Source organism: Loxodonta africana, chromosome 4 (genome assembly GCF_030014295.1).
Source record: "Loxodonta africana isolate mLoxAfr1 chromosome 4, mLoxAfr1.hap2, whole genome shotgun sequence".
Classification (NCBI taxonomy): domain Eukaryota; kingdom Metazoa; phylum Chordata; class Mammalia; order Proboscidea; family Elephantidae; genus Loxodonta; species Loxodonta africana.
In genome coordinates, this window is record NC_087345.1 from 83,134,608 (window position 1) to 83,162,359 (window position 27,752).

Below are 27,752 nucleotides of genomic sequence, written 5' to 3' on the forward strand. Positions count from 1 at the left end.
GAGCCATCAGTCCTTAGGCTCCTGATGTGGGTAGGTGAGGACCCTGTTTAGTAGGCAAAATGGTATCAAACATCAAACACCCACCTCTCCACCGCACAGCTGAAATGGTTGGAGTCTGCCAACAAGGGCCTATTCTCCTGAAATCGGCCCACACAGGTCCATGCAGGGGAAAAAGGTATTCAAAGTCCATGGACTATTTATGCCTGGACAGGAGCCGCTTCTGTCCTCAGTTCCCACGGTTAGTGGAGCTGGAAAATTATTTTTCCCACATTTGTGAATTTATTCCTATTCCAAGGCCAGGAGGTAGCTCCAGGTGCTCAACAGGGCCTATCTCAGGCCCAGGGAAATCAACAGCCACTGACGCCAGCTTGAGGGGTGGGCATGGGAAAATATATGGAAGTGCTTAGCTTTTGCCCAGAGCACCATTCTTCTCTAGTTCCGGAGGTGAGAGTAGGCTGTGTAGCTGGCTGCTTCTCGCTGAGGAAATTGTTCTGAACACTACCACCAGTCTGCCACCACTGTTCCCAGGAGTGGTGCCTGAGGGATCCCAGTGATTCAAGTCTGGTAACTCCTTTTTGCTTTTGAACCATCTCTCCCACCCACTGCCAGTCAGTCTATTTTCTAACTTTGCCTCTGATGTTCAGGGCTCCTAGCTTGTCATAAATATAATCAATTCACTTGCTTTTTTGGGTCTTTGTTGTAAAAGGGATAGCAGAAAGCACCTGGCTGTTCTGCCCTCTTGGCCCCGCCTCCCTCCTTTGATCGATTTAAGTCCTGAGATCACTAGCTCATCCTTTTTTCATGAAATTATATGAGCCTTCATTTAATGAAGTCGATTTCTTTTCGTATTGACACAACTAGTGAAATTGATCAAACATGCAGTCAAGATGCATTGATAATTACTGGTGTTGTAATGCAAATGTTGGAAACAAAGAAGGATCAGTAATTGTAAAATATGGCCTTGGTGATAGAGACAATGCCAGAGGTTGAATGATAGAATTTTGCAAGACCAACGACTTCTTCATTGCAAATGCCTTCTTTCACCAATATAAATGGTGACTATACACATGGACCTCGCCAGATGGAACACATGGAAATCAAATTGACTACATCTGTGGAAAGAGACCATGGGAAAGCTCAATATCATCAGTCAGAACAAGGGGCCAACTGTGGAACAGACCATCAATTGCTCATATGCAAGTTCAAGCTGAAATGGAAGAAAATCAGAGCAAGTCCATGAGAGCCAAAGTATGACCTTGAGTATATCCCACGTGAATTTAGAGACCATCTGAAAAATAGATTTGAAGCATTCAGTACTAGTGACCGAAGACCAGACGAGTTGTGGAATGACATCAAGGATATCATACATGAAGAAAGCAAGAGGTCATAGAAAAAACAGGAAAGAAAGAAAAGACCAAGATGAATGTCAGAGGGGACTCTGACTCATATTAGTCCATGATTTAATTAAGGCAATAATTATATAAAGGAAAAAAAGATACACATTCCTAATGAGCATTTGTACAGACACTCATATACACTTCACTTGAAGGAACCTATTAATTACTACATATTTTAGTATTAACATACCACCCATCTTTCACTTTGTGATACTGCAGTGGCTTGTGTGTTGCTATGAGACTGGAAGCTGTGTCACTCATATTTCGAACACCTGCAGGGTCACCATGGTGGACAAGATTAAGTGGAGATTTCAGACTAAGACAGACTAGGAAGAAAGGCCTGGCAATCTACTTCCAAAAATTAGCCAATGAAAACTTTAAGAATCACAACAAAATATTATGCAACTCATTTACTTTGGACATGTTGTCTGGAAGGATCAATTGCTAGAGGAGCACATCATATTTGGTGAAATAGAAAGCCAATGAAGGCAACAGACACCTTCAGTGAGGGAGACCGTCAGTGAGATGAATTGACACAGTAGCTACAACAAAGGACTCAAGCATGCCAGTGATTGTGAGGATGAGGCAGGACCAGGCAACCTTCTGTTCTGTTGTACGTAAGGTCACCATGAGTTGGAGTCAACTCGACAGCAGCTGTCTATTTATAATAATAATATGTTATTGTTCTAAATATGAACACCAATTTTTTAAAGAAATTTCACTTCTAGCAATTATTCTGACAATGTGCAAAAAATGTTTTCATAAGGATTCGTCCTGCAGGTTTTTCTATAATTGTGGAAATTGAAAAATAATCTAAAAAGATTTTAGGTAGTGATTGAATAAATAATTGGATATCCACAGAGTGATATTTTAAATGGTGAAACATTGAGGACAGCATAAATTTACAACAATAAATTCTGGTTTAAACTCTGAAGTTATATTGATACAATGGACTGAGATTAAACAGAATTAAAATGACACATATTAATAGTTTAATTGTATAAATAAAAACCAGAAAAAAAAACCTTTTGCCATCGAGTCGATTCCAACTCCTATTGACCCTACAGGACAGAGTAGAACAGCCCCACAGAGTTTCCAAGGAGTGGCCGGTAGGTGCAAACTGGCGACCTTTTGGTTAGCAGCCGTAGTATTTAATGACTATGCACCAGAGCACCAATTATACAAATAGGTTCATATGTATTTAAGGTTAAAAAGCTCTATATCACAATATGTAAATATTTTTTGATTTAATGTTCATTTACTTGTAAATATTATATATAACATGTGTGGGTGCATTTGCAGCAAGAAAATTATGGAAAGATATGTTCAGAAACACCAGTTTTTGGTACATCTACTTTAAACCATTTTCCTAGTTGTTTTCCCTTCATTTTTTCTATTTTTACTTATCTAATCAAATGCCTTAAGAATATATAATTTATATATTTTATGAAAAATCGGTAAAGAAAAAATAAAGGTTTATGATCTGTTAGCTACCTTACATGATAGGAATGAATTTAAAAAAGGAAAAAAAAAAAAAGAAAAAAAAAAACACTGGACAAGGTTTTTTTTGTTTTTGTTTTTTTCAAGCTACGTTCTTACTCTTTTCCTACCAACCCATTTTAAATGCCTTTGATGCCATATCCTGCCTCTAAAGGGTATGTCTCCAAGTAATCATGCTAAGTTTGTTTCCCCAAAGTTCATTACATAGATGATTCATTAGTGATTTTCAAGTCTCGTCACTAAGGACATTTTTTGTTTATTAACTTGTCACAGATTTAACAATTAAAAAAAGATCAGACTTGAGACTGGAAAACCCTTCTCTGAGCAAAGATAGTTCAGAACATCTGCCCTTCCAAAGGAACTAGCTTTTCTTTTCAGTGATGAGGAATAAAAGAAAATATTTTCTGAGCCTGTGATAGTGAGATATCTATTGTAAGGGACTTCATGCAATTCAGTGCATTTTGTCAGTCATTCTACATACACCATGCTTTGCAATTGATAGCAAATTCAAGGGGATTATGCACTCCCAGGCTGTTGTGATTTGGAAAGTGACCAGATTCAATGAGTAGTGACCAGAAACCCTCATGCTAGCTTCCAATATTACATTCATTTTTAAATTCTAACTGTAAATACGGCTATAATTAAATAACTCATAGAATAAGACAATGATTAGCTGCCAGAAGGGTAAGTATGATAAATTCTGTCATTACAGTTACATTTTCTCTTTTGAGACTTGGGTCATATTTGTTGCTAATAAATGCTTTCTTTCCCAACTGTATAAAATTTAGAAATGTGAGTTCTAATGTGAATATTAATGAAATATCATTTTTTAGAGTGCTTTAAACTTGAATAGTGAGTAGTCATTAAGATTATTTTAAGCGACAATGATTAGGAGGTCATTCAGAAGTGGTATAACTTCGTAATATGAAGAAGTAACTCCCACACACAAATTTATGACTGGATACTGGACACAGGGATGGAGTGGGAAAACAGAGTTGGAGAGGAGACAGATAATTCATGTAAAGAGTTTATTTGAATATCTACCGTAACAACATTTATCCTTTAAAGTCTCAGTAAGTATTACTTATGACTTTTATTATAGAGAACACAGAAGAAATAGGATGAGTTCCAATTCAGACTTTAAATGTTTGGATTTCACACTTTGCACTTCATAATGTTTGGCTATATGACTGAGATTCTAAAGAGCAAACATTTTTTGGAGATCAAGGGTTCAAGAAAATGCCCCAAGACAGTGAGTATTGTTAGGAAGTGAAGAAGTACTAAGAAAAGAGCCTGACGACTATCAACTCAATTAAGGCAAGAAAGAAAATAAATGTCTAGAAATTGTTGCTGTTTTTGTTGTTAGTTGTCATCGAGTTGGTTCCGATTTACAACGAACCTGTGTACAACAGAATGGAACGCTCTCCAGCCCTGCACCATCCTCACAATTGTTGCTATGTTTGAGCCCACTGTCTCAGCCGCTATGTCAACCCATCTTATTCAAGGTCTTCCTCTTTTTTGCTGACCCCCTACTTTACTATGCATAATGTCTTTCTCCAGAGACTAGTCTCTCCTGATAACATGTCCAAAGTAAATAAGGCTAGAAAGCAAATAGGTGACAGAAAATACTGTATGTTGTGTTAAGGTAAATTATGAGAGAATGTTATGAATAGTGTGTGATAAAAAGTATATATTCCACTTAGAAATTTCCTAAAATTATCTAGCAAAAAGGAAGTCTTTGATAAACTTTGGTGTAAACTGTTTTATTACAGTGTTTGGGATACAAAGATGATGACAATATGCTGAAGACTGAATGTATGATGACTGAAAATTAAAAATCATTATCAGACAGGAAAGTTTATAAGTGCTTTATATAGAAAACATTTTAATCTTTAAACATTTTTTAAATGACAAAAATGAATCACAGTGAAAGCAAGTATGCTGGGAAAAATCTAATTTTTAGGCTTAGTAGTATTAGTAATAAGCTGTTGGAAGTGTTTTTCAGTCTTGACTAAACAGATTAAAAGCTAGAAATATTTGTGATGATGTCATATATCTGCATGAATTTTGGATTCCACATATGTTAACATTCTATACAATACATTTCTCATAAAAAAAGATCCTTATCTTCTGCAGCAGAGTAGGATAGAAGTTTAAAAGTTTAAATTGTAAACTGGAAATCATAAGGGAGAGTCAGGGGAAGTGGTGACAAAAGGAAGTTGTTTAAAGAAAACCTGATTTTTAAAATTGCACTAATGCTAGATCTCAAAATCTTATGCAATGGATGTGGAGAGCCCCTACATAAAAAAAAAAAAAATCAATCCTCAAAGCCGTTGCCATCGAGTTGATTCCAAGTCATAGAGACCATATAGGACAGAGTAGAACTGCCCTGTAGGGAGAGTATGCAAGGAACACCATGTGGATTTGAACTGCCAACATTTTGTTAGCAGCCATAGCTCTTGACCACTACGCCACCTGGGTCAGAACCTCTATAGTGAGCGCCAAACTACTTGTGTTATATTTGCACCTTATCAACAACAAAACTTTAAACACATAAAGGTGATCATGAAGCTTTACAATTCAGCTTTATAACTCAGTCTATGAGTGTGGAAGAGCACTTGATTTTACAAATATTAGCAGTCAGTTCTAACTATATGGAAAATTCAAATGCAAGATGTAGATAAAATATAAATTGCAAAGGAAATATGATGACATGGATGAACCAGTAATATGATGGACTGTGGAGTAGATAAAGCAATTTGATTTTTTTAATCTATTCTGAAATAACCAAAAATACATAATTATAGAGCTTATACAACCAGTGTATTGATAATATTTGTAATCAAATTTTTAATATATGTGAGATAATTTACATATTATTTTACACCATTAACTACCACTGTACTTCTATCAAAAATCTTTAATGTCAAATGCAGATTGATTAGAAGTCAGAAGCCAATGATGAGAAACAACACAATAACATTTATCCTGCTGGGACTGACTGATGACCCACAACTGAAGGTTGTGATTTTCAACTTTCTCTTTCTCACCTACATGTTGAGTGTAACTGGGAACCTAATAATCATTTTTCTCACCCTCAACAATTCTCACCTTAAAACTGCCATGTACTTTTTCCTACAAAATTTCTCCTTCTTAGAAATTTCTTTTACATCTGCTTGTATTCCCAGATACCTCTACAACATGTCAGTTGGTGACAGGACAATCACATACAACGATTGTATCATTCAAATGTTTTTTACTGACCTCTTTGGTGTAACAGAATTTTTTCTTCTGGCCACCATGTCCTATGACCGATATGTAGCCATCTGCAAACCCCTACATTACGTGACCGTCATCAACAACAAGGTCTGTAGAAGACTCATCTTGTATTGCTGGACAGCTGGCTTGTTAATCATACTCCCACCACTTAGCCTGGGCCTAAATCTAGAATTTTGTGACTCTAATGTCATTGACCATTTTGCTTGTGATGCATTTCCTCTCCTAAAGATCTCATGCTCAGAAACATGGCTCATAGAGCAGGTGGTCATAGTTTGTGCTGTGTTGACCTTTATCATGACCCTTATATGTGTTGTCCTGTCCTATGTATACATCATCAAGACCATTCTTCAATTCCCTTCTGCCCAGCAAAGGAAAAAAGCATTTTCTACCTGCTCTTCCCACCTGATTGTGGTTTCCATCACCTATGGCAGCTGCATCTTCATCTATGTCAAACCTTCAGCAAAGAATTCAGTGGCTGTTAATAAGGGTGTGATGGTGCTCACTACGTCCATTGCCCCCGTGCTGAACCCCTTCATTTATACCCTGAGGAATAAGCAGGTAAAACAAGCCTTCAATGACTCAATCAAAAGGATTGCATTGTTCTTAAAGAAAAAAATAAATTTCCTGATGTAGAGCAATCACATTTTTACTAAAAGATGACTAGTCCTTAAACGTGTGCTTGTGTGTGTGTGTATATATATATATATATACACACACACATATATATATATTTTTTGAGATTTTTGTTCTTTGCTTTCCTGGAAAAGAATCTGTTTCAGGATAACATTTCTCAATAAGAGAATATAATGCATTTTTAAGAAGCAAAATAATGACTTCACATTTAAATAAGCCTTGGCAAAACTGCAAACAAAGCAAAATTACATAAACAGATTCAGTGAGTTTATCATATATTTTGGATCCACTCATTGTGCTCATTGCCTTTCCAATTCTAAATTCTGAGGGCTTTTTTCTTTTTTTATGCCAGCTACCATTTTGGACATTGGGGATAGAATAGAAAACAATACTCTCAAATTTCTTATCCTTTCATGACGTATTTTATCAAGTAGAATGGTCAGAAATCAAAATGACTAAGGGGTTACAAACACATCTAGATGCTTGTTTTAGTCATCTCATGCTGGCCTATCTGTTATCAGCCAGCTAAAATCCACTAATTTGTTCACCATTTATATACTATTATCACTTTAAGAAGGACATCATATGGAATTATCTAATACGTAACCCTCCGAGATTATATTTTTTCACTCAGCAAAATTTACTGGATATTCATTTGAGTTGTTACATGTTTCAACTGTCTATTCCTTTTTATTTCTGAGTAATATTCCATGGTATAGATGTATCACAGTTTGTTTAATGATTTATTCATTGTACGATAGCTGCATCGTTTCCAGGTTTGGGCTATTATAGGTAAGCTTCTATCAACATCCATATACAAATTTTTATGTAATATACATTTCCTTATCTCTGGAATAATATTCAAAAGTGCAATTGCTGGGTTGGATTGTAGGAGCCCTGATGGCACAAAAATTAAGTGCTCAGCTGCTAACCAAAAGCTCAGTGGTTTGAAACCACAGCCACTCTGGGAGAGAAAGATTTGGCGGTCTTGGAAAGATTACAGCATTGGAAACCCTATGGGGCATTTCTACGCTGTCTTATGAGGCTACTATTGGTCAAATCCATTCGATGGCAATGGGTTTTTATGACGTGGCTAGTTTTGTTTTGTTTTTAGGCAACTAACAATTGAAACTCATTTATTTAATTGCATAGTTAATTGTTTTTTAGTTTGTTAGCTTGGTTTTGCTTTTTAAAGCCACATAAAAGTAAGTTCTTTAATCCTATCTACACTTCACAGATAGGTAAATTGAAACTCAGGAGAATGAAATAATTCTAGTAAGTGATGCGGTTTGGATGGAAATCCATTTTTTTTTTAATAATTTTTATTGTGCTTTAAGTGAAAGTTTACAAATCAAGTAAGTCAGTCACATATAAGCTTATATACACCTTACTCCATACTCCCACTTCCTCTCCCCCTAATGAGTCAGCCCGCTCCCTCCTTCCAGTCTCTCCTTTCGTGACTGTTTTGCCAGTTTCTAACCCTCTGTACCCTCCCATCTCCCCTCCAGACAGGAGATGCCAACATAGTCTCAAGTGTCTACCTGATACAAGTAGCTCACTCTTCATCAGCATCTCTCTCCAACCCATTGTCCAGTCCCTTCCATGTCTGATGAGTAGTCTTCAGGAATGCTTCCTGTCCTGGGCCAACAGAAGGTTTGGGGACCATGACTGCCAGGATTCTTCTAGTCTCAGTCAGACCATTAAGTCTGGTCTTTTTATGAGAATTTGGGGTCTTCATCCTACTGTTCTCCTGCTCCCTTAGGGGTTCTCTGTTGTGCTCCCTGTCAGGGCAGTCATCGGTTGTGGCCGGATACCATCTAGTTCTTCTGGTCTCAGGATGATGTAAGTCCCTAGTTCATGAGGCCCTTTCTGTCTCTTAGGCTCATAGTTATCATGTGACCTTGGTGTTCTTCATTCTCTTTGATCCAGGTGGGTTGAGACCAATTGATGCATCTTAGATGGCCGCTTGGTAGCACTTAAGACCCCAGACGCCACATTTCAAAGTGGGATGCAGAATGTTTTCATAATAGAATTATTTTACCAATTGACTTAGAAGTCCCCTAAGCCATAGTCCCCAAACTCCTACCATTGCTCTGCTGACCTTCAAAGCATTCAGTTTATCCCGGAAACTGCTATTGGTCTAGTCCAGTTGAGCTGATCTTCCCTGTATTGAGTATTGTCCTTCCCTTCACCTAAAGTAGTTCTTATCTACTAACTAATCAGTAAATAACCCTCTCCCACCCTCCCTTCCTCCCCCTCCTCGTAACCACAAGAGTATGTGTTCCTCTCAGTTTATACTATTTCTCAAGATCTTATAATAGTGCTCTTATACAATTTTTGTCCGTTTGCCTCTAATTTCACTCAGCATAATGCCTTCCAGGTTCCTCCATGTCATGAAATGTTTCACAGATTCGTCACTGTTCTTTATCGATGCATAGTATTCCATTGTGTAAATATACCACAATTTATTTAACCATTCATCCGTTGATGGACACCTTGGTTGCTTCCAGCTTTTTGCTATTGTAAACAGAGCTGCAATAAACATGGGTGTACATATACCTGTTGGTGTAAAGGCTCTTATTTCTCTAGGGTATATTCCGAGGAGTGGGATTTCTGGGTTGTACGGTAGTTCTATTTCTAACATTTTAAGAAAACGCCAGCTAGATTTCCAAAGTGGTTGTACCATTTTACATTCCCACCAGCAGTGTATAAGAGTTCCAATCTCTCCGCAGCCTCTCCAACATTTATTGTTTTGTGTTTTTTGGATTAATGCCAGCCTTGTTGGAGTGAGATGGAATCTCATCGTAGTTTTAATTTGCATTTCTCTAATGGCTAATGATCGAGAGCATTTTCTCATGTATCTGTTGGCTGCCTGAATATCTTCTTTAGTGAAATGTGTGTTCATATCCTTTGCCCACTTCTTGATTGGGTTGTTTGTCTTTTTGTGGTTGAGTTTTGACAGAATCATGTAGATTTTAGAGATGAGGCACTGGTCGGAGATGTCATAGCTGAAAATTCTTTCCCAATCCGTAGGTGGTCTTTTTACTCTTCTGGTGAAGTCGTTAGATGAGCGTAGGTGTTTGATTTTTAGGAGCTCCCAGTTATCGGGTTTCTCTTCGTCATTTTTGGTAATGTTTTGTATTCTGTTTTTGCCTTGTATTAGGGCTCCTAACGTTGTCCCTATTTTTTCTTCCATGATCTTTATTCTTTTAGTCTTTACGTTTAGGTCTTTGATCCACTTAGAGTTAGTTTTTGTGCACGGTGTGAGGTATGGGTCCTGTTTCATTTTTTTGCAAATGGATATCCAGTTCTGCCAGCACCATTTGTTAAAAGGACTATCTTTTCCCCAATTAATTGACATATGTGGATGGATTTATATCTGGGTTCTCAATTCTGTTCCATTGGTCTATGTGCCTGTTGTTGTACCAGTACGAAGCTCTTTTGACTACTCTGGCTGTATAATGTGTTCTATAATCAGGTAGAGTGAGGCCTCCCACTTTCTTCTTTTTCAGTAATGCTTTAGTTATCTGGGGCTTTTTCCCTTCCATATGAAGTTGGGTGATTTTTTTCTCCATCACATTAAAAAATGTCATTGGAATTTGGATCAGAAGTGCATTGTATGTATAGATGGCTTTTGGTAGAATAGACCTATTTATTATGTTAAGTCTTCCTATCCATGAGCAAGGTATGTTTTTCCACTTATGTAGGTCCTTTTTCGTTTCTTGCACTAGTACTTTGTAGTTTTCTTTGTATAGGTGTTTTACATCTTTGGTAAGATTTATTCCTAAGTATTTTATCTTCTTGGGGGCTACTGTGAATGGCATTGATTTGGTGATTTCCCCTTCGATGTTCTTTTTGTTGATGTAGAGGAATCCAAGTGATTTTTGTACGTTTATCTTATAACCTGAGACTCTGCCAAACTCTTCTATTAGTTTCAGTAGTTTTCTGGAGGATTCCTTAGAGTTTTCTGTCATCTGCAAATAGAGAAAATTTTACTTCTTCGTTGCCAATACGGATGCCCTTTGTATCTTTGTCTAGCCTAATTGCCGTAGCTAGGACCTCTAGCACAATGTTGAATAAGAGCGGTGATAAAGGGCATCCTTGTCTGGTTCCCGTTCTCAAGGGAATGCTTTCAGGCTCTCTCCATTTAGAGTGATGTTGGCTGTTGGCTTTGTGTTTTTTTTTTTTTTTTTTGTATAGACGCCCTTTATTATGTTGAGGGATTTTCCCTCAATTCCTATTTTGCTGAGAGTTTTTATCATAAATGGGTGTTGGACTTTGTCAAATGCCTTTTCTGCATCAATTGATAAGATCATGTGGTTTTTGTCTTTTGTTTTATTTATATGGTGGATTACATTAATGGTTTTTCTAATATTAAACCAGCCTTGCATTGCATATGGAGTATAAATCCCACTTGGTCGTAGCGGATTATTTTTTTGATATATTGTTGAATACTATTGGCTAGAATTTTGTTGAGGATTTTTGCATCTATGTTCATGAGGGATATAGGTCTATAATTTTCTTTTTTTTGTGGTGTCTTTACCTGGTTTTGGTATCAGGGATATGGTGGCTTCACAGAATGAGTTAGGCAGTATTCCATCATTTTCTATGCTTTGAAATACCTTTAGTAGTAGTGGTGTTAACTCTTTTCTGATAGTTTGGTAGAAGTCTGCAGTAAAGCCATCCGGGCCAGGGTTTTTTTTTGTTGGGAGTTTTTTGATTACCATTTCAATCTCTTTTTTTGTTATGGGTCTATTTAGTTGTTCTACTTCTGATTGTGTTAGTTTAGGTAGGTAGCGTTTTTCGAGGAATTCATCCATTTCTTCTAGGTTTGCAAATTTGTTAGAGTACAATTTTTCATAACAATCTGATATGATGCTTTTAATTTCAGTTGGGTCTGTTGTGATGTGGCCCATCTCGTTTCTTATTCGGGTTATTTGTTGCCTTTCCTATATTTCTTTAGTCAGTCTGGCCAATGGTTTATCAATTTTGTTAATTTTTTTCCAAGAACCAGCTTTTGGCTTTGTTAATTCTTTCAATTGTTTTTCTGTTCTCTAATTCATTTAGTTCAGCTCTAATTTTTATTATTTGTTTTCTTCTGGTGCCGGATGGATTCTTTTGTTGCTCACTTTCTATTTGTTCAAGTTGTAGGGACAGTTCTCTGCTTTTGGCTCTTTCTTCTTTTTGTATGTGTGCATTTATCGATATAAATTGACCTCTGAGCACTGCTTTTGCTGTGTCCCAGAGGTTTTGATAGGAAGTGTTTTCATTCTCATTGCATTCTATGAACTTCTTTATTCCCTCTTTAATGTCTTCTATAACCCAGTCTTTTTTCAGGAGGGTATTGTACAGTTTCCAAGTATTTGATTTCTTTTCCCTAATTTTTCTGTTATTGATTTCCACTTTTATGGCCATATGGTCTGAGAAAATGCTTTGTAATATTTCAATGTTTTGGATTCTGCGAAGGTTTGTTTTATGACCTAATATGTGGTCTATTCTACAGAATGTTCCATGTGTGCTAGAAAAAAAAAGTATACTTTGCAGCAGTTGGGTAGAGTGTTCTGTATAAGTCAATGAGGTCAAGTTGGTTGATTGTAGCAATTAGGTCTTCCGTGTCTCTGTTGAGCTTCTTATTGGAAGTCCTATCCTTTTCTGAAAGTGGTGTGTTGAAGTCTCCTACTATAATTGTGGAGATGTCTATCTCCCTTTTCAGTTCTGTTAAAGTTTGTTTTATGTATCTTGCAGCCCTGTCATTCATTGCATAAATATTTAATATGGTTATATCTTCCTGGTCAATTGTCCCTTTAATCATTATGTAGTGTCCTTCTTTATCCTTTGTGGTGGATTTAACTTCAAAGTCTATTTTGTCAGAAATTAATATCGCTACACCTGCTCTTTTTCGCTTGTTGTTTGCTTGATATATTTTTTCCGTCCTTTGAGTTTTAGTTTTTTGTGTGTCTAAGTCTAAGGTGTGTCTGTTGTAGGCAGCATATAGACGAATCGTGTTTCTTTTTCCAGTCTGAGACTCTGTTTATTGGTGCATTTAGTCCGTTTACACTCAGCGTAATTATAGACAAGTATGTGTTTAGCGTTGTCGTTTTGATGCCTTTTTGTGTGTGTTGTTGACAATTTCGTTTTTCCACTTACTTTTTTTGTGCTGAGACATTTTTCTTTGTAAATCGTGTGTTCCTAATTTTCATAGCACTTGAATTTATATTTGCTGAGCCATTATTTTTTTCTTGGTTTTTATTTTGAGTTACGGAATTGTTATACCTCTTTGTGGTTACCTTAATATTTACCCCTATTTTCCTAAGTAAAAACCTAACTTGTATTGTCCTATATCACCTTGTTTTCCTCTCCATATGGCAGTTCTATGCCACCTGTATTTAGTCCCTCTTTTTGATTATTGTGATCTTTTACATATTGACTTCAATGATTCCCTGTTTTGAGCATTTTTTTTTTCTTTTTAAAATTAATCTTAAATTGTTTTTGTGATTTCCCTATTTGAGTTGATATCAAGATGTTCTCTTCTGTGACCTTGTGTTGTGTCGGTATCTGATATTATTGACTTTCTGACCAATTTCCTTTAGTATTTCTTGTAGCTTTGGTTTGGTTTTTGCATATTCTCTAAGCTTGTGTTTATCTGTAAATGTTTTAATTTCACCTTCGTATTCGAGAGAGAGTTTTGCTGGATATATGATCCTTGGCTGGCAGTTTTTCTCCTTCATTGCTCTATATATGTCATCCCATTGCCTTCTTGACTGCATGGTTTCCGCTGAGTAGTCTGAACTTATTCTCATTGATTCTCCTTTGTAGGAGACCTTTCTTTTATCCCTGGCTGCTTTCAAAATTTTCTCTTTATCTTTGGTTTTGGCAAGTTTGATGATAATATGTCTTGGTGATTTTGTTTTTGGAACAATGTTATGTGGGGTTCGATGAGCATCTTAGATAGATATTTTTTCGTCTTTCGTGATGTCAGGAAAGTTTTCTGCCAACAGATCTTCAACTATTCTCTCTGTATTTTCTGTTATCCCTCCCTGTTCTGGGACTCCAGTCACACACAAGTTATTCTTCTTGATAGAGTCCCACATGATTCTTAGGGTTTTTTCATTTTTTAAAATTCTTTTACCTGATTTTTCCTTAACTATTATATTGGTGTCAATTGCCTTTTCCTCCATCTCTCCCACTCTGCATTCCAATTGCTCGAGTCTGCTCCTCTGACTTCCTATTGAGTCGTCTAATTCTGTAATTTTACTGTTAATCTTTTGGATTTCTGAATGCTGTCTCTATGGATTCTTGCAACTTATTAATTTTTCCACTATGTTCTTGAATAATCTTTTTGAGTTCTTCAACTGCTTTATCAGTGTGTTCCTTGGCTTTTTTCTGTAGATTGCCTTATTTCATTTATGAGGTCATCCCTGATGTCTTGAAGCATTTTAAAATTAGTTTTTTGTATTTTGCATCTGGCAATTCCAGGATTGTGTCTTCATTTGGGAAAGATTTTGATTCTTTAGTTTGGGGGAGTTGTAGAACCAATTATGGTCTGCTTCTTTATGTGGTTTGATATCGACTGCTGTCTCTGAGCCATCTCTAAGATGTTGTAGTGATTTATTCTATATTTGCTCATTGAGTCTTATCTTGTTTTGTTTTCTTTCAATATGCGTCGAGGGGCTACTAGATTGCGCTGTCTTGATTGTTGTAGCCCTTGAATCACTTATGTCCTTTTACTAGCTGGTTTGGGCCATTACCAGATATATAAGCCTAAGAATCCATTCACTGTTCTTGAGTAGAAACTGATTTTGGGTCACCAAATGTGTGGTGCAGACTGTCACCTATCCACCTAGAGGAGTAGTGGTGCTAGTTGTGTGCACCAGATTCTAGTAGCAGCAGGGGGTCACACTCCAGGGGAGGCAGGATGCTGACAGGCTTCCCCCAAGTGCCAGTGAGGTAGATGTGTCTCTATTCCTAAAGCACTTTGGTGGGTGGGCTCTGCAGCTGTACCTTAGGCACCCAGTGCATGTATCTCTATAGATTGGTAGGTGTCACCCTCCTCAGACCCCTAAGGCAAGAGGCTAGGTGGTCTGGGGGTAGGTTCAGCCCTCAGTTTCCCATTGTGGGTCAGTGAGGGCTCTGTTGAATATGCAGAGGTATCAGACCTGGGAAACTTGTCTTTCCAGTAATCCACTAAAACCATTACAGTCAGATCCCTATCAGAATTGCCTTTGCATTATAATAGCCACCTTGTTCTCTGTAGGGATGAAAGCCCAAGACTGTGGATCTCATATTCTTGGCCGGAGCTGGTTCTGTATTTTTAGTCCAATTTTGGGAAGTCAGGGAAGGATTTTTGGTCCCTGGGTTTTTTGTAGTTGCTTCTCTCAGGCCAGGAGAATGGGTTAGAAAAAGACCAAAAAAAAAAAAAAAGAAAAAAAGCCGCAGAGCACTTCACTCTCTGGCTCAGGAAATTCCAATGTTAATGAAGCCACCTGGGAAGGGGAAGGGAGGGATCAGATAGATAGGAGAGAGTAGCGCCCCAGAATATAGACAAAGTTACCTATCTTGTTTGGTGATGACTGTTTTATCTGAGATTCCCGAGGGGTGTGTAGCCTGTGCGTGTTGGCTGGGTCAAGATTGCCCCCGAGAGTCAGGCCCACTTCCTGTGTTTGTGCTGTCTCAGAAGCCATGGTCAGTTTCTCTGCTCCCAGTCCAAAGCCCAGTGCCCAGGTTCCATGGCTGGGATGCTGCACTCCAGGCTCCAAAACCAGTCACTGCCTTCCAGTGACTTCTCCTCCAGTCAGCTGTGTCACTGCGCTGACTGTGTGCACTGGCTGGGCTTCCCCTGAGGTCATTTTTGGGGGCTAGGGCTGTGTCCCATGTTTTCATCATCTCAGGATGTTGTGCTCAGGTCCCCTGGGCCCAGTCCAAAGCCTGGCGCCAAGGTTTTCTGACCAGGACACTGGCTCCTGGCTCTGAAAACAGTTGTTGGTTCCCTGTGGTTGTTTGTTCTCAGTCTCTGTCACTAAGGTCAACTCTTTAGATCTGTGTTTGATGGTCACGGTTCGTAGATTGTCACGTATGTGATTGATTCACTTGTTTTTCTGAGTCTTTGTTGCAAGTAGGATCTGAGGTAGCTTCTACCTAGTCAGCCATCTTGGCCGGGCCTCCTACAAATCCATTTTTATCTGACTTCTCAACTTGTCCTTTCTGGGACACTACAATGATACATTCTTCAGCATTAAGATGTCCTTAACAGGCACCTTAGAAATGTGTACGTATTCAAAATGCAGGCATTGTTTAAATCATGAAAACTGCAAAATAGGCATGTGATTTTTTGAGGAAAAACTGTAATTAGATGAACTATAGCCCATCAGACAATGTCTAGAAAGGTGGCATGAGGAACTTTGCAAGTCTTCTCCCTAATGAAACATCCACAACTCGTAAAAATTATTTTTTAATTGACCATTTAACTCTCAGGAAGTGTATAAGCAAATGAAATATTAATTCAAGAAAACCTATTAAGTCTTAGTAAGAAGCATGAGAGACTATGGCATTAGAGGCACACTGTGCTACTTCCCTACTCACACCATCCAATTTAGCTGCCGGTTGGAAGCTCCATTCCAGAGTGACCAATAAGATGGGGCTCCCTCCCCCAACAGTTCCGGTATTGTAACTCCTAAGAGGGACAGGCAGCCGGAGTTTCTCATCCTCCTCAGCTCCATGTTACAGAAAATGTAATCCAGGAAAGGGCAAGGGAAACGTATGAGGCATTCTTTTTCTACCGAATCCTGACTTGTAGAATGAGAAGCTCTACCCATATTAAAAAAAAAAAAAAAAAAAAAAAACCTGTTGAGTCTATTCCAACTCACAGTGACCTGATAGGACAGAGTAGAACTGCCCCATAAGGTTTCCAAATAGTGGCTGGTGGATTGGAACTTTCAACATTTTGGTTAGCAGCTATCTTAGTTATTTTTTATCTAGTGCTGCTATAAAAGAAATACCACAAGTGGACAGCTTTAACAAAGAGAAATTTATTTTCTCACAGTCTAGGAGGCTAGAAATCCAAATTCAGGGTGCCAGCTCCAGGACAAAGGTATCTTTCTCTGTCAGCTCTGGAGGAATGTCCTTCTCATCAATCTTCCCCTGGTCTAGGAGCTTCTCAGGCCAGGGACTTTGGGTCCAAATGATGTACTCCACTCCTGGTGCTGCTTTCTTGGTGGTATGAGGTCCATCTCTCTCTCTGCTTGCTTCTCTCTTTTGTATCTCAAAAGAGGTTGACTTAAGACACAACCTAATCGTGTAGATTGAGTCCCACCACAGATCCAGCCTCATTAACATCACAGAAGTAGGATTTACAACACACAAGAAAATCACATCAGATGGCAAAATGGTGGACAGTCACACAATACTGGGAATCATGGCCTAGCCAACTTGACACACATTTCTGGGGGACTCAATTCAATCCATAACAGCAACAGTAGCTCTTAACCACTGAGCAACCAGGGCTGCTGTGCATAGCAAAGCAGGTCAGAAACACCAGGGTCCCAACTGCCCTCTCTCCAAATAATTTATATGGCAGAAATTCTATGCCAGGGGAGGAAAGTCAAGAAGGACAGAAGCTACTGCCTCTACCCAGCACACTAACAATAAAGTAAGGGTGTTTCTCTGAGATAAATTGGTCATTGTCCTTGCCCCCAAAGTCAGAGCAATGGGATAGAGATTCTCCCTAAGGAGAAGCAGACCATGGGTACAGAGAGCTGTGAAGCTTTCCTCAAGGGAATTGGCTTTATTTGAAACAGGAAGTTCAAGTCTAAGGACACTCTTGAAAATAATGCAATTAAGAAGAGACTGGTGTCTCCATGAGAGTAAAAGCCTAAATCAAAGACCAGCTATAATTTTACCAGATGGAACCAGGGAAAGAGACAACTAGGAAGTGCCTTCCTAGGATCAGAACAAACCTCAAAGACTGACTTCAAAGGCTCCCCTGCAATAGGAACCCATTTCAATTGGTTAAGGCTGTGGAGCAATTAACATCCCAGGGCAATATCAAAAGCAATAGCTCAATCAGCAGGCATTGAATGATCTGCGTATGATACCTACAGAGACAGACAGCTTAACAAAGATATCAGGGAAAGAGACCATCAAACGAGCCCTGCAAAAACCCCTGTGATCCCAAGGTGACTGCACATGTCCGAGACTGTACTCTATAAGGAACTACAACAGAGCCTGTTCACTGCAGAGAAGATAGACATTATGAGAATATTCCATTCAAGTCACTAAACAAATAAAACAACAGCAAGCCTTACTGGGGAATGAGGGGTTCTCATATTCATAGTAACTACAATATATTATCTAAAATGTTTAGCTTTCAAAAAAGTATTATGAGACACGCAAAGAAACAAGAAGGCTTAACGCATACACAGAAAGAAAAAATAAAAGCAAGCAAGAGAAACTACCTTTGAAAGGTTCCGTAAATTGGATTTCGAAGCAGTTATTACGACTGTGTTTAAAGAACTAAAAAGGAAAAGAGACTTAAAGAATTAAAAGAAGTAGGCAGGGTGACAAGGTCTTATCAAATAGAGAATATCAATAAAGAGAAATCATTTCAAAAAGAACCCATTGCAAATTCTGGAGTTTAAAAGTTTAATAAGAAAAATTCACAGGAAGAAATAGAAAAATTCGATCAACCCATAACAGTCAAAGAGGTTGAAACGCCAAAGCCCAGATGACTTTACAGAGTTCTACCAAATACTTATTCATCATAAGAATTCTTCTATTTATTTTGAGAGAAATAATAATGTATTTTACTTTCTTGCTAAGTCCTTTCCAATTTTGGTATCAAAGTTGTACTCACCATATAAGCAAATTAATAATTTTTCTTTTTTCTCTTCCGTGGATGAGTTTATGTAAAAATGTGTATTTTTTCTTATCTTTAAGTGTTTGGAAGAATTTACTAGTGAAATCACCTGAGTCTTAATTCTCTTTGTGAGAATGATATTGATTCAATGACTTAAACAGATTGAAATACTCATATTTTCTATTTAGTTTTCTCTCAGTTTTGCTTTTCAATGATTATTTACGTAACTGGTCAAATTCTTTAGCCTGATGTTTTTATGACGTTCCCTTAAGATTCTTTTAATACTTATTCTGTCTATTGCAATGACTCCTTTTATGACTAGGAAAATTTCTGGTTTTTCTCTTTTATTTTCTTGACTACATCTACGAAAATAGTTTATCAACTTAATCCCTTTCCAAAAAATATTTATTTTATTTTATTTTATATTTTTTCTATATAATTGCTTTCTGCTTTTCATCCTTCCGTTTTATGTGGTTCAACTCACTCATTTTTCAGCCTCTTAAAATGAAAATTTAAGTCTCTGATTGTTTTCAACACCTCATATTTCTAAAATGTAAATTTTCTTCCAAGCACTGCTTTATCTAAATTCCACAAATTTTAATAGGTCATATTTTATTATAATTAAGTTCAAAATACAATCCGACATACAATGTGATTTTTTTTCTTTGGCCCAAGTTATTTAGAGCTTGTTAATTAGTTTCCATATTTGTCTTTCTGCTGTAGAACGCTAGTTGCACAATAGTCAAGCACTTAGCTGCTACCTGAAAGGTTGGTAGTTGGAACCTACCCAGTGGCTCTGCAGTAGGAAGGCCTGGTGATGTGTTTCGGTAAAGATTACAGCCAAGAAAACGCTATGGGGCAGTTCTGTTCCGTCACGTGGGGTTGCTGTGAGTCAGAATCCACTTGACAGCACCCAACAACAGCAATGTCTTTCTGCTATTGATTTCTAGTTTGATTCCACCCTGGTCAGAAACCATGCTCTGTAACACTTCAATTCTTTTTTTATTATTTTGAAAATGTTGAGATTTTTGTTCTTGCCTTGCATATGGATTCTTTTAAGAAATGTCCCATGTGTATTGGAAAAGATATATATTCAGCATTTGTTAAGATTAGTGCTCTAAACATGGCTATAATGTCAAGTTATTCAAATCATCTGTATCCTAGCTGATTTTTGCTTTTCTTCTCTTGCCTTTTACTAAGAAAGCTGTGATCCAATATCCAGCAATGATAGTGAATTGGTTTTTCTTCTTTTAGTTCTGACAACTTTGGCTTTATATGCTTTGAATCTATATTATAAGATGCTTACAAAATTACATTTGTTATGTCTTCTTGTTAGATTGATCCTTTGACATTACAAAATGTATCTCTTAACCTCTAGTAGAATTTAGTGCTTAAAGTTTCCTTTGCCTGATAATGGTATAGCAACCAAAGACTTCTTTTGATTAGTGTTTGCACAATACATCTTGCCATAATTTTTTATCATTTTAGTCCTCTTGTGTGCTTACGGAAAATGTCCTTATGAACCACGAATTGTTACCTGGGGCCTCTTATAAACATTATACAGCTGGGTTTCGCTTTCTTTCTAGTCTAGCAATCTTTAATACATCATTACCTGTAATTACTACTATAAATATGTTTAAAACTACACTCTTACTATTTTTTTTCTTGATCTATTTCTTATTTGTTATCTCTTATGTGTTTCTCTCTCTTTCTCTCTCTCTTTTTTCCTCTCTCCTCAAACTTTTAATTCTTTGGAAAATGTATTTTGGACAAGGCAAACAAAGCAAAAAATTATTCATATTTGAGACAAAATAAAAAGAATTTCCAAGATGAATGAATAGTCACTATTCACAACCAGTCTCATGAAATCACTAAGCGTATACCACAATTTTATAAAAGGCATAGTGAATCCAAGAAAAGCGGAAGTGATCACAGAGGCCAGTGTTTATTCTGAAAAGAAAGTACAAATATCTTGATATCAATCTCTGTACAATAGCATCCAAAATTAAGTTTATTATTAAAAAAAAAGTTTATAACTATCTTGATGTGAAGCCCTATATAACCATATCTTAAAAAGTGGTGAAAGGGGAAGAAGAGGATGGCAACAATAAGGTGTACAAAAAAATATGCTAAGCATCTTTCTTCTTTGGGAGGAGGGTAAAAACAGTGACTATTTCAACAAACCGATATTTTAAAAAGTCTTAAATATTTGGGTCAAATATTCAGGGTAACACTAAAAAAATACAGCAGTGAAATAGGTAAATTCTGTAGAAGGAAATAAATTTTAGATAGGTAGAAAATTATAAAATTAATATTAACAATAATATCTTTCTTATTAAAAAGCAGGATCTTATTAAAATAGTAATGACATAAAATTCAGAGAAATTAACATGAAAATATATGTCTTTTTAGAAAAAGGTAAAAAAAAAAAATTCCTAAAGGAAGTACCAGTTTCCGTATATCAAAAACTGCATAATACAAAGTTAAAATATACGACAAACTGATGAAAAAAATTCACATCATACACACCCATAAAACTTACGGATATAAGTATATTAAAAAAAAGTATAGACCCATAAAAAAAATTAGCTTTGTATTTTGGTATGACCTTTCTGAAGGTATTTAGGTAACTTAATCTAAAATCTTTGAAATGTGAATATATTTTGATCCTGAAAGACCGCTTCTAGAATTTCATCTAAATGTTGTTTCTCTAGAAATTGTTAGTTGTGAAAAAGACATAGTAAACAAAATATATGAGAATGTGATGTTGTTTTTAATTGCCATCAAGTTGATTCCCTCTCAAAGCAACCCCATACTCCATAGGCTTTTCAAGGCTGTGAAATTTCCAAAGCCCAACCCAGGCCTGTCTCCCAAGGCACCTCTGGGTGGGTTTGAACACCAACCTTCCAGCTAGAAGTAGAGCATTTAACCCATTGTACTACCCGGGGATTTCTATGAGAATACAATAGAATCGTGCAATTGAATACTATGAAACTCTTTTTAAATAATAAGGAAAACTGCACATATGCTTAATATTAATAAGATTGGTTTAAAAATACAAACGGGATACCCCAAAACACATATTATATATGGTGCAACACTTCTATGATTATTGATATAATTCCAGGTTACAAATGTAATGAGTATTGTTGTTTTATAAATATTTGTTTACAAAACACATATATTTCCTTAAATTCTAAAAAGAACTATCACTTGCTTTGAGTTTTCTAATATTATCCAGTTTTGTTATCTTTTCTAATATTTGAGAAAAAAAAATGGCAGATGAGGAAGTCAACAAATCTGCCTTTCCTGCATTTTTTTATACCACTTATCAGTCACCATAGGTGATATAAAAAAAAAAAAAAAAAAACAGGAAAGAAAGACTTGTTCTTTACCACCCAATTTTTTTGTTGTAGTATCTTGGCCAGTCTGTTGCTATTGTTGCCTCTTTGTGTCTCTCAGGACACTGCCCCCTCTGGTGCACCTTGCAAGATATTTGCCCAAATTCATTATAAACAGGACTCATTAGTGACTTCTGAGCTTGAGTCACCAAGGACCCATTTGTTTATTATTTAGTTTCAGGTTTACCAAATAAATCCAATGTAAATCTTGTGTAAAAGTCCGTCACCCTATCCAGGGAGGTCATAGAATCAACTCTTTCAAAACCAGAGAGGTAAATGTTTGAACAATGTTTTATTTTCAACCAAAAGAGCTCAAAAATATTTCCTAGACATAAAAGGAACCAAAGTCCTTATTTAGACAGTCTTCTTTTTTTCTCAATTGTGTTGGAGAAGAAGAAACTCAGAGTTGTAGGTCCGTCCAGAGCACCAGTGAGTGGAAGTGGGGTTCCTAAGCAGAAAGGCAAGTAGATCCCACACAAGTCTTTTCTAAGGGGGTCCTCTTCATCAGATCAGCCTTTAGAAATATTGACTTTAAAGAATTACCCAAAGCTATTACTAACTCTCAGAAGAGTAAGGACAGTGGTTATGATTTTGCTTACTTTCAACTTTGGGAGATATATGTAGTAATTTTCTCTGAGAAACAAACTGATGTAATTTACCAAAATCAGATGTAACTAGCTATATGAATTATTACATAAAGATCCACAGATCTTTCTGAGTTTTTTTTTTTTTTTTTTTTAATGCTGGTTTGAATATCTTACTAGCAGAATCTTCAAGCAAACACAAACAGCAATCAACAAAGATTCAACTATCTACCAGCTTGGCACTAAAGCAAGGAGCGATGCCAGTTAACAGTTTGGTCAGCAGAGAAGGTAATCAACATAAGCAGAGAGGGTAATAGTTGGTATGGCTTTATTCATGGTATGGCTTTATTCACTAGCAAAGTCCTGATTCAAATGCAAAATAAAACCTCAATATTAAAGATAGAACATTAAAAATTTAAGTAATAAAATCATTGACAAAGCAGTTGTAAAATGGAATCCAAAAATGACAGAAAATAGCTTTGATTATGTCTGCAAATGAATTAGATAAGTATTTTTATACAAGAACTATTTCTTAGGCATTGAATATAAGTCTGAGATTGTGTTAGTTATGGTAGTTCTCCCAGTAAAAAAAAACCATTAGTCATCTGATTTCAACAAACTTTCTCAGAGGAAGCACTCAGATAAAAGTGACAGCTATATGATAGGAGCACAAATGAGGGGTAGTCGACACAGATAGTAGCATTTTAGAAGACAGTCTACTGGGAGTTATGCTCAGACTGAAAATTACAAATAAGTGGTTGTGTCCACACAACTTGTGAGAGTGAGGAATAAAAATGAGTGGAGAAGGGGAAAGAATAGGAAGGGAGTTTTTTTTGTCTGTTTTTTTTCAGACAGATAATCCATGTGAAGTGCTTATTACAAGATCTATCACATGGTAAGTTTTCAATAAATATAATCTATTAGTTTTATTATAAGGGACCTAAAGTCAGAGGAGGAAGATATGGGACACACAGAGCATAAGATTTACTTTGGGTTTTATGATTTTGAGTTCAGATTACACGAATTATCTGTGATAAACCAGAAAATAGTAAGAGCTGACATACATGAAGTAATTCCTATGTACCAGATTGTTTTATAAACGTGTTATCTGTATTACCCTTTTTAATCACTTTAACTGTATGTTGTAGATACTATTATTATCCCCCTTTTTCTGTACAAAAACTGGGGGCCTGAGAGGTTGAAAGCTTGCCCAAGATCTTACAGATGTAAGTGGAAAGCCGGGTATTGAACTGTAGAGATTTGGCTGCAGAAGGTCTGCCCTTAATCACCGGTGCAGGTAAGACCCAGGAAGTGAGTGAAGACAGGCAGTGCTTGGAGAGCATATGTAGTATTCTGCTTGATTTTGAACTTGGTGATACTGATAACAAGGTATTAAAGTGTGTGCCATACTTAACTAAATATACTAAAAACATAAGAGAAACATGTTTTTTGTTTTTTTCCAATTGTATATCCTTGGACCAAACATTTCTTCATTACACCAAATGAATTGTGCATTAAAATATTTTCTGCACTGTGTATACCAGAGGACATTGAGTGTGAAATACAGACTATCAGGGAATCATAGAAAGAGTCAAAGGAGTAATCCAATGATGTAGAATTTTCATTAAAACATAAAATAAAGCAACATAAGCACATGCTTTGTCATAGTGATGGATTAGAAAACACAAGTTGCAGAGGGATTAACAAAGGCTATGTAAGGACACCAAATTCTTTGTTACACACTCACATTTTATCAAACACCGAGTCTTAAAGAAATGACATGAAACAAATGATTAGGTTTAAATATTCACCTTTAAAATCGAGAATAATACTTATATGTAAAAAAAAAAAAAGTGTAATTTTGTTGAATCACACTGTACTGTGCACCAAATCTAATCATGTGGGAAACTCCAATCCTAAGTGTTGATTAAAATGTGAAATAAAAGGATTGTTAGAATGGTAAATTGATTTTTTTAAATATTTTTAAAAATCTATCACAGAAATACAAAAAAGTAAAATCAACTACACAATTGAGAAGCCAAGCCCATCAGAGTATTGACAATATTAATTACCAATAAATAGAAGGTACTACATATGAATTAGCAACCACAAGCATGTAGCACCCCCCTAGCCACCACAATACAACAAATTGACAAATGTGTCATCCCTTGTAGTCATCGTTTATCACTCTCTGACTTTGATAGCATCCTATTCAATTAAAATATCTCTAAACTTAACATGAATATTGGATAAAATTTAGAAGTCAGTTATGAAAAACCACACAATAACAACCTTTATCCTGCTGGGACTGACAGATGACCCAAAACTTCAGATTCCAATTTTTATTTTTCTATTTCTTGCTTATATGTTGAGTATAACTGGAAATCTGACCATCATATCCCTCATTTTAATGGACTCCCACCTCAAAACACCCATGTACTTTTTCCTACAAAACGTCTTTTTAGAAATTTCATTCACATCTGCTTGTATTCCTAGATATTTGTACAACATAGCAACAGATGACAGATCAATTACTTATCATATTTGTGCGATTCAAGTATTTTTCACTGATGTCTTTGGAGTGACAGAATTTTTTCTTCTCGCTATCATGTCCTATGCCCGCTACGTGGCCATCTGCAAACCACTGAATTACGTGACCATCATGAGCACCAGAATCTGCAAGACACTTGTCCTCTGCTGTTGGATGGCTGGTTTATTGATCGTATTCCCACCACTTACTTTTTTCAAAACCTTGAAATTCTGTGACTCAAATCTCATTGATTATTTTTATTTTGATGCGTCTCCTATCCTGAAGATTTCCTGCTCAGACACATGGTTCATAGAGCAATTAGTTATTGTCTGTGCTGTGCTCACTTTCATTCTGACTTTCATATGTGTTGTTCTGTCCTACGTATACATTGTGAAGACCATTCTAAGATTCCCCTCTGCCCAGCAAAGAAAAAGGGCCTTTTCTACCTGTTCTTCCCACATGATTGTGGTTTCCATCACCTATGGCAGCTGTATCTTTATCTATGTCAATCCTTCAGTGAAGCAATCAGTGGCTATTAATAAAGGTGTGACAGTGCTAATGACATCCATTGTTCCCATGTTGAACCCATTCATTTACACTCTGAGAAAAAAACAAGTGACACAAGCCTTCAGTGATTCCTTCAAAAGAATTGCATTTGGAGGCGGGGCCAAGATGGCGGACTAGGTAGACACTACCTTGGATCCCTCTTGCAGCAAAGACTCAGAAAAACAAGTGAATCGATAACATACATAACAATCTACGAACCCTGAACAACAAACACAGGTTTAGAGACGGAGAACGAATAAATACGGGGAAACAGCGATTGTTTTCAGAGCCTGGAGCCAGCGTACTAGTCAGATAACCTTTGGCGCCCGATTTGGGGCAGAGCCCAGGGGAGCAGACGGCACAAACAAGGGGCCCAGCCCTAGCCCCCGAACTCACTCCAGGAGGGGGCCCAGCCAGTTCACGAGGGCGGCGTGGCGACGCAGCCGGTGGGAGAAGTCCCCGGGAGGCAGCGACTGGTCTTGGAGCGGGCAGAGCAGCGTCTCAGCCGGGACATGCGCTTATGGCACAAGCATGGGGAGCTGCTCCACTCACCTGAACTAACCCTGGGAGGGGGCCCAGTCGGTTTTCGGAGGCGGCACGGCAACGCGGCTGGCGGGACGAGAAGTCCCCGGGAGGCAGGGACAGATTTTGGAGTCGAGAGTGCACCGTCCCAGCAGGGGAACCTTAACGTTGGGTGTGGGGCTGGCAGCGGAGGATCTGACCGTGACTCCAGTGGGCCAGACCCCCCGGGGGCACTCTCCACACAGCCAGCACACATAGGCGACGCGCCCCTCAGGAATCTCAGGTATAATAGTCATTCCAAGCAAGACAAGCAACTCTGGCTATATTCTGAGGTGCTACTCTCCTATCTCTCTGATCCCTCCCCCACCCTCCCCAGGCAGCTTCATTAACATCCGAATAGCCTGAGCCAGAGGGAGAACTCTGATAGGGATCTGACTGCATTTTTTTTTTAGCGGATTTTCTGGAAAAACTAGTTTCCCAGTGATGGCTCAGAGACAGCAGTCCATATCAAACCACATAAAGCAGCAGACCATGACAGCTTCTCCAACCCCCCAAACAAAAGAATCAAAATCTTTCCCAAATGAAGATACAATCCTGGAATTATCAGATACAGAATATAAAAAACTAATTTACAGAATGCTTCAAGACATCACAAACGAAATAAGGCAAACTGCAGAAGTCAAGGAACACACTGATAAAACTGTTGAAGAACTCAAAAAGATTATTCAAGAACATAGTGGAAAAAATTAATAAGTTGCAAGAATCCATAGAGAGACAGCATGTAGAAATCCAAAAGATTAACAATAAAATTACAGAATTAGACAATGCAATAGGAAGTCAGAGGAGCAGACTCGAGCAATTAGAATGCAGACTGGGACATCTGGAGGACCAGGGAATTAACACCAACATAGCTGAAAAAAAATCAGATAAAAGAATTTAAAAAAATGAAGAAACCCTAAGAATCATGTGGGACTCTATCAAGAAGGATAACTTGCAGGTGATTGGAGTCCCAGAACAGAGAGGCGGGACAGAAAACACAGAGAAAATAGTTGAATATCTGCTGACAGAAAACTTCCCTGACATCATGAAAGACAAAAGGATATCTATCCAAGATGCTCATTGAACCCCATTTAAGATTGATCTAAAAAGAAAAACACCAAGACATATTATCATCAAACTCGCCAAACCAAAGATAAACAGAAAATTTTAAAAGAAGCCAGGGAGAAAAGAAAGGTATCCTTCAAGGGAGAATCAATAAGAATAAGTTCAGACTACTCAGCAGAAACCATGGAGGCAAGAAGGGAATGGGACGACGTATACAGAGCACTGAAGGAGAAAAACTGCCAACCAAGGATCATATATCCAGCAAAACTCTCTCTGAAATATGAAGGCGAAATTAAGATATTTACAGATAAACACAAGTTTAGAGAATTTGCAAAAACCAAACCAAAGCCAGAAGAAATACTAAAGGATATTGCTTGGTCAGAAAACCAATAATATCAGATACCA

The 27,752-nt window shown here is 37.3% G+C and overlaps 2 protein-coding genes across 2 annotated transcripts; both read left to right on the forward strand.

Annotated features, from left to right (window-relative positions):
- The first annotated feature begins 5,807 nt into the window (after positions 1 to 5,807).
- LOC100666989 (olfactory receptor 6C2-like) lies at positions 5,808 to 6,809 on the forward strand. Its single transcript, XM_064285142.1, has one exon. It carries the CDS (start codon positions 5,856 to 5,858, stop codon positions 6,807 to 6,809), a length of 954 nt encoding a protein of 317 aa, XP_064141212.1. The 5' UTR covers positions 5,808 to 5,855.
- A 17,697-nt stretch (positions 6,810 to 24,506) lies between these two features.
- Positions 24,507 to 27,057, forward strand: LOC135231366 (olfactory receptor 6C2-like; the record flags this gene model as incomplete). Its single annotated transcript, XM_064285236.1, has 2 exons — positions 24,507 to 25,836; positions 26,909 to 27,057. Coding segments are annotated over exons 1-2 (1,071 nt in total), but the record flags the coding sequence as incomplete, so codon positions are not given.
- Positions 27,058 to 27,752: the final 695 nt, after the last annotated feature.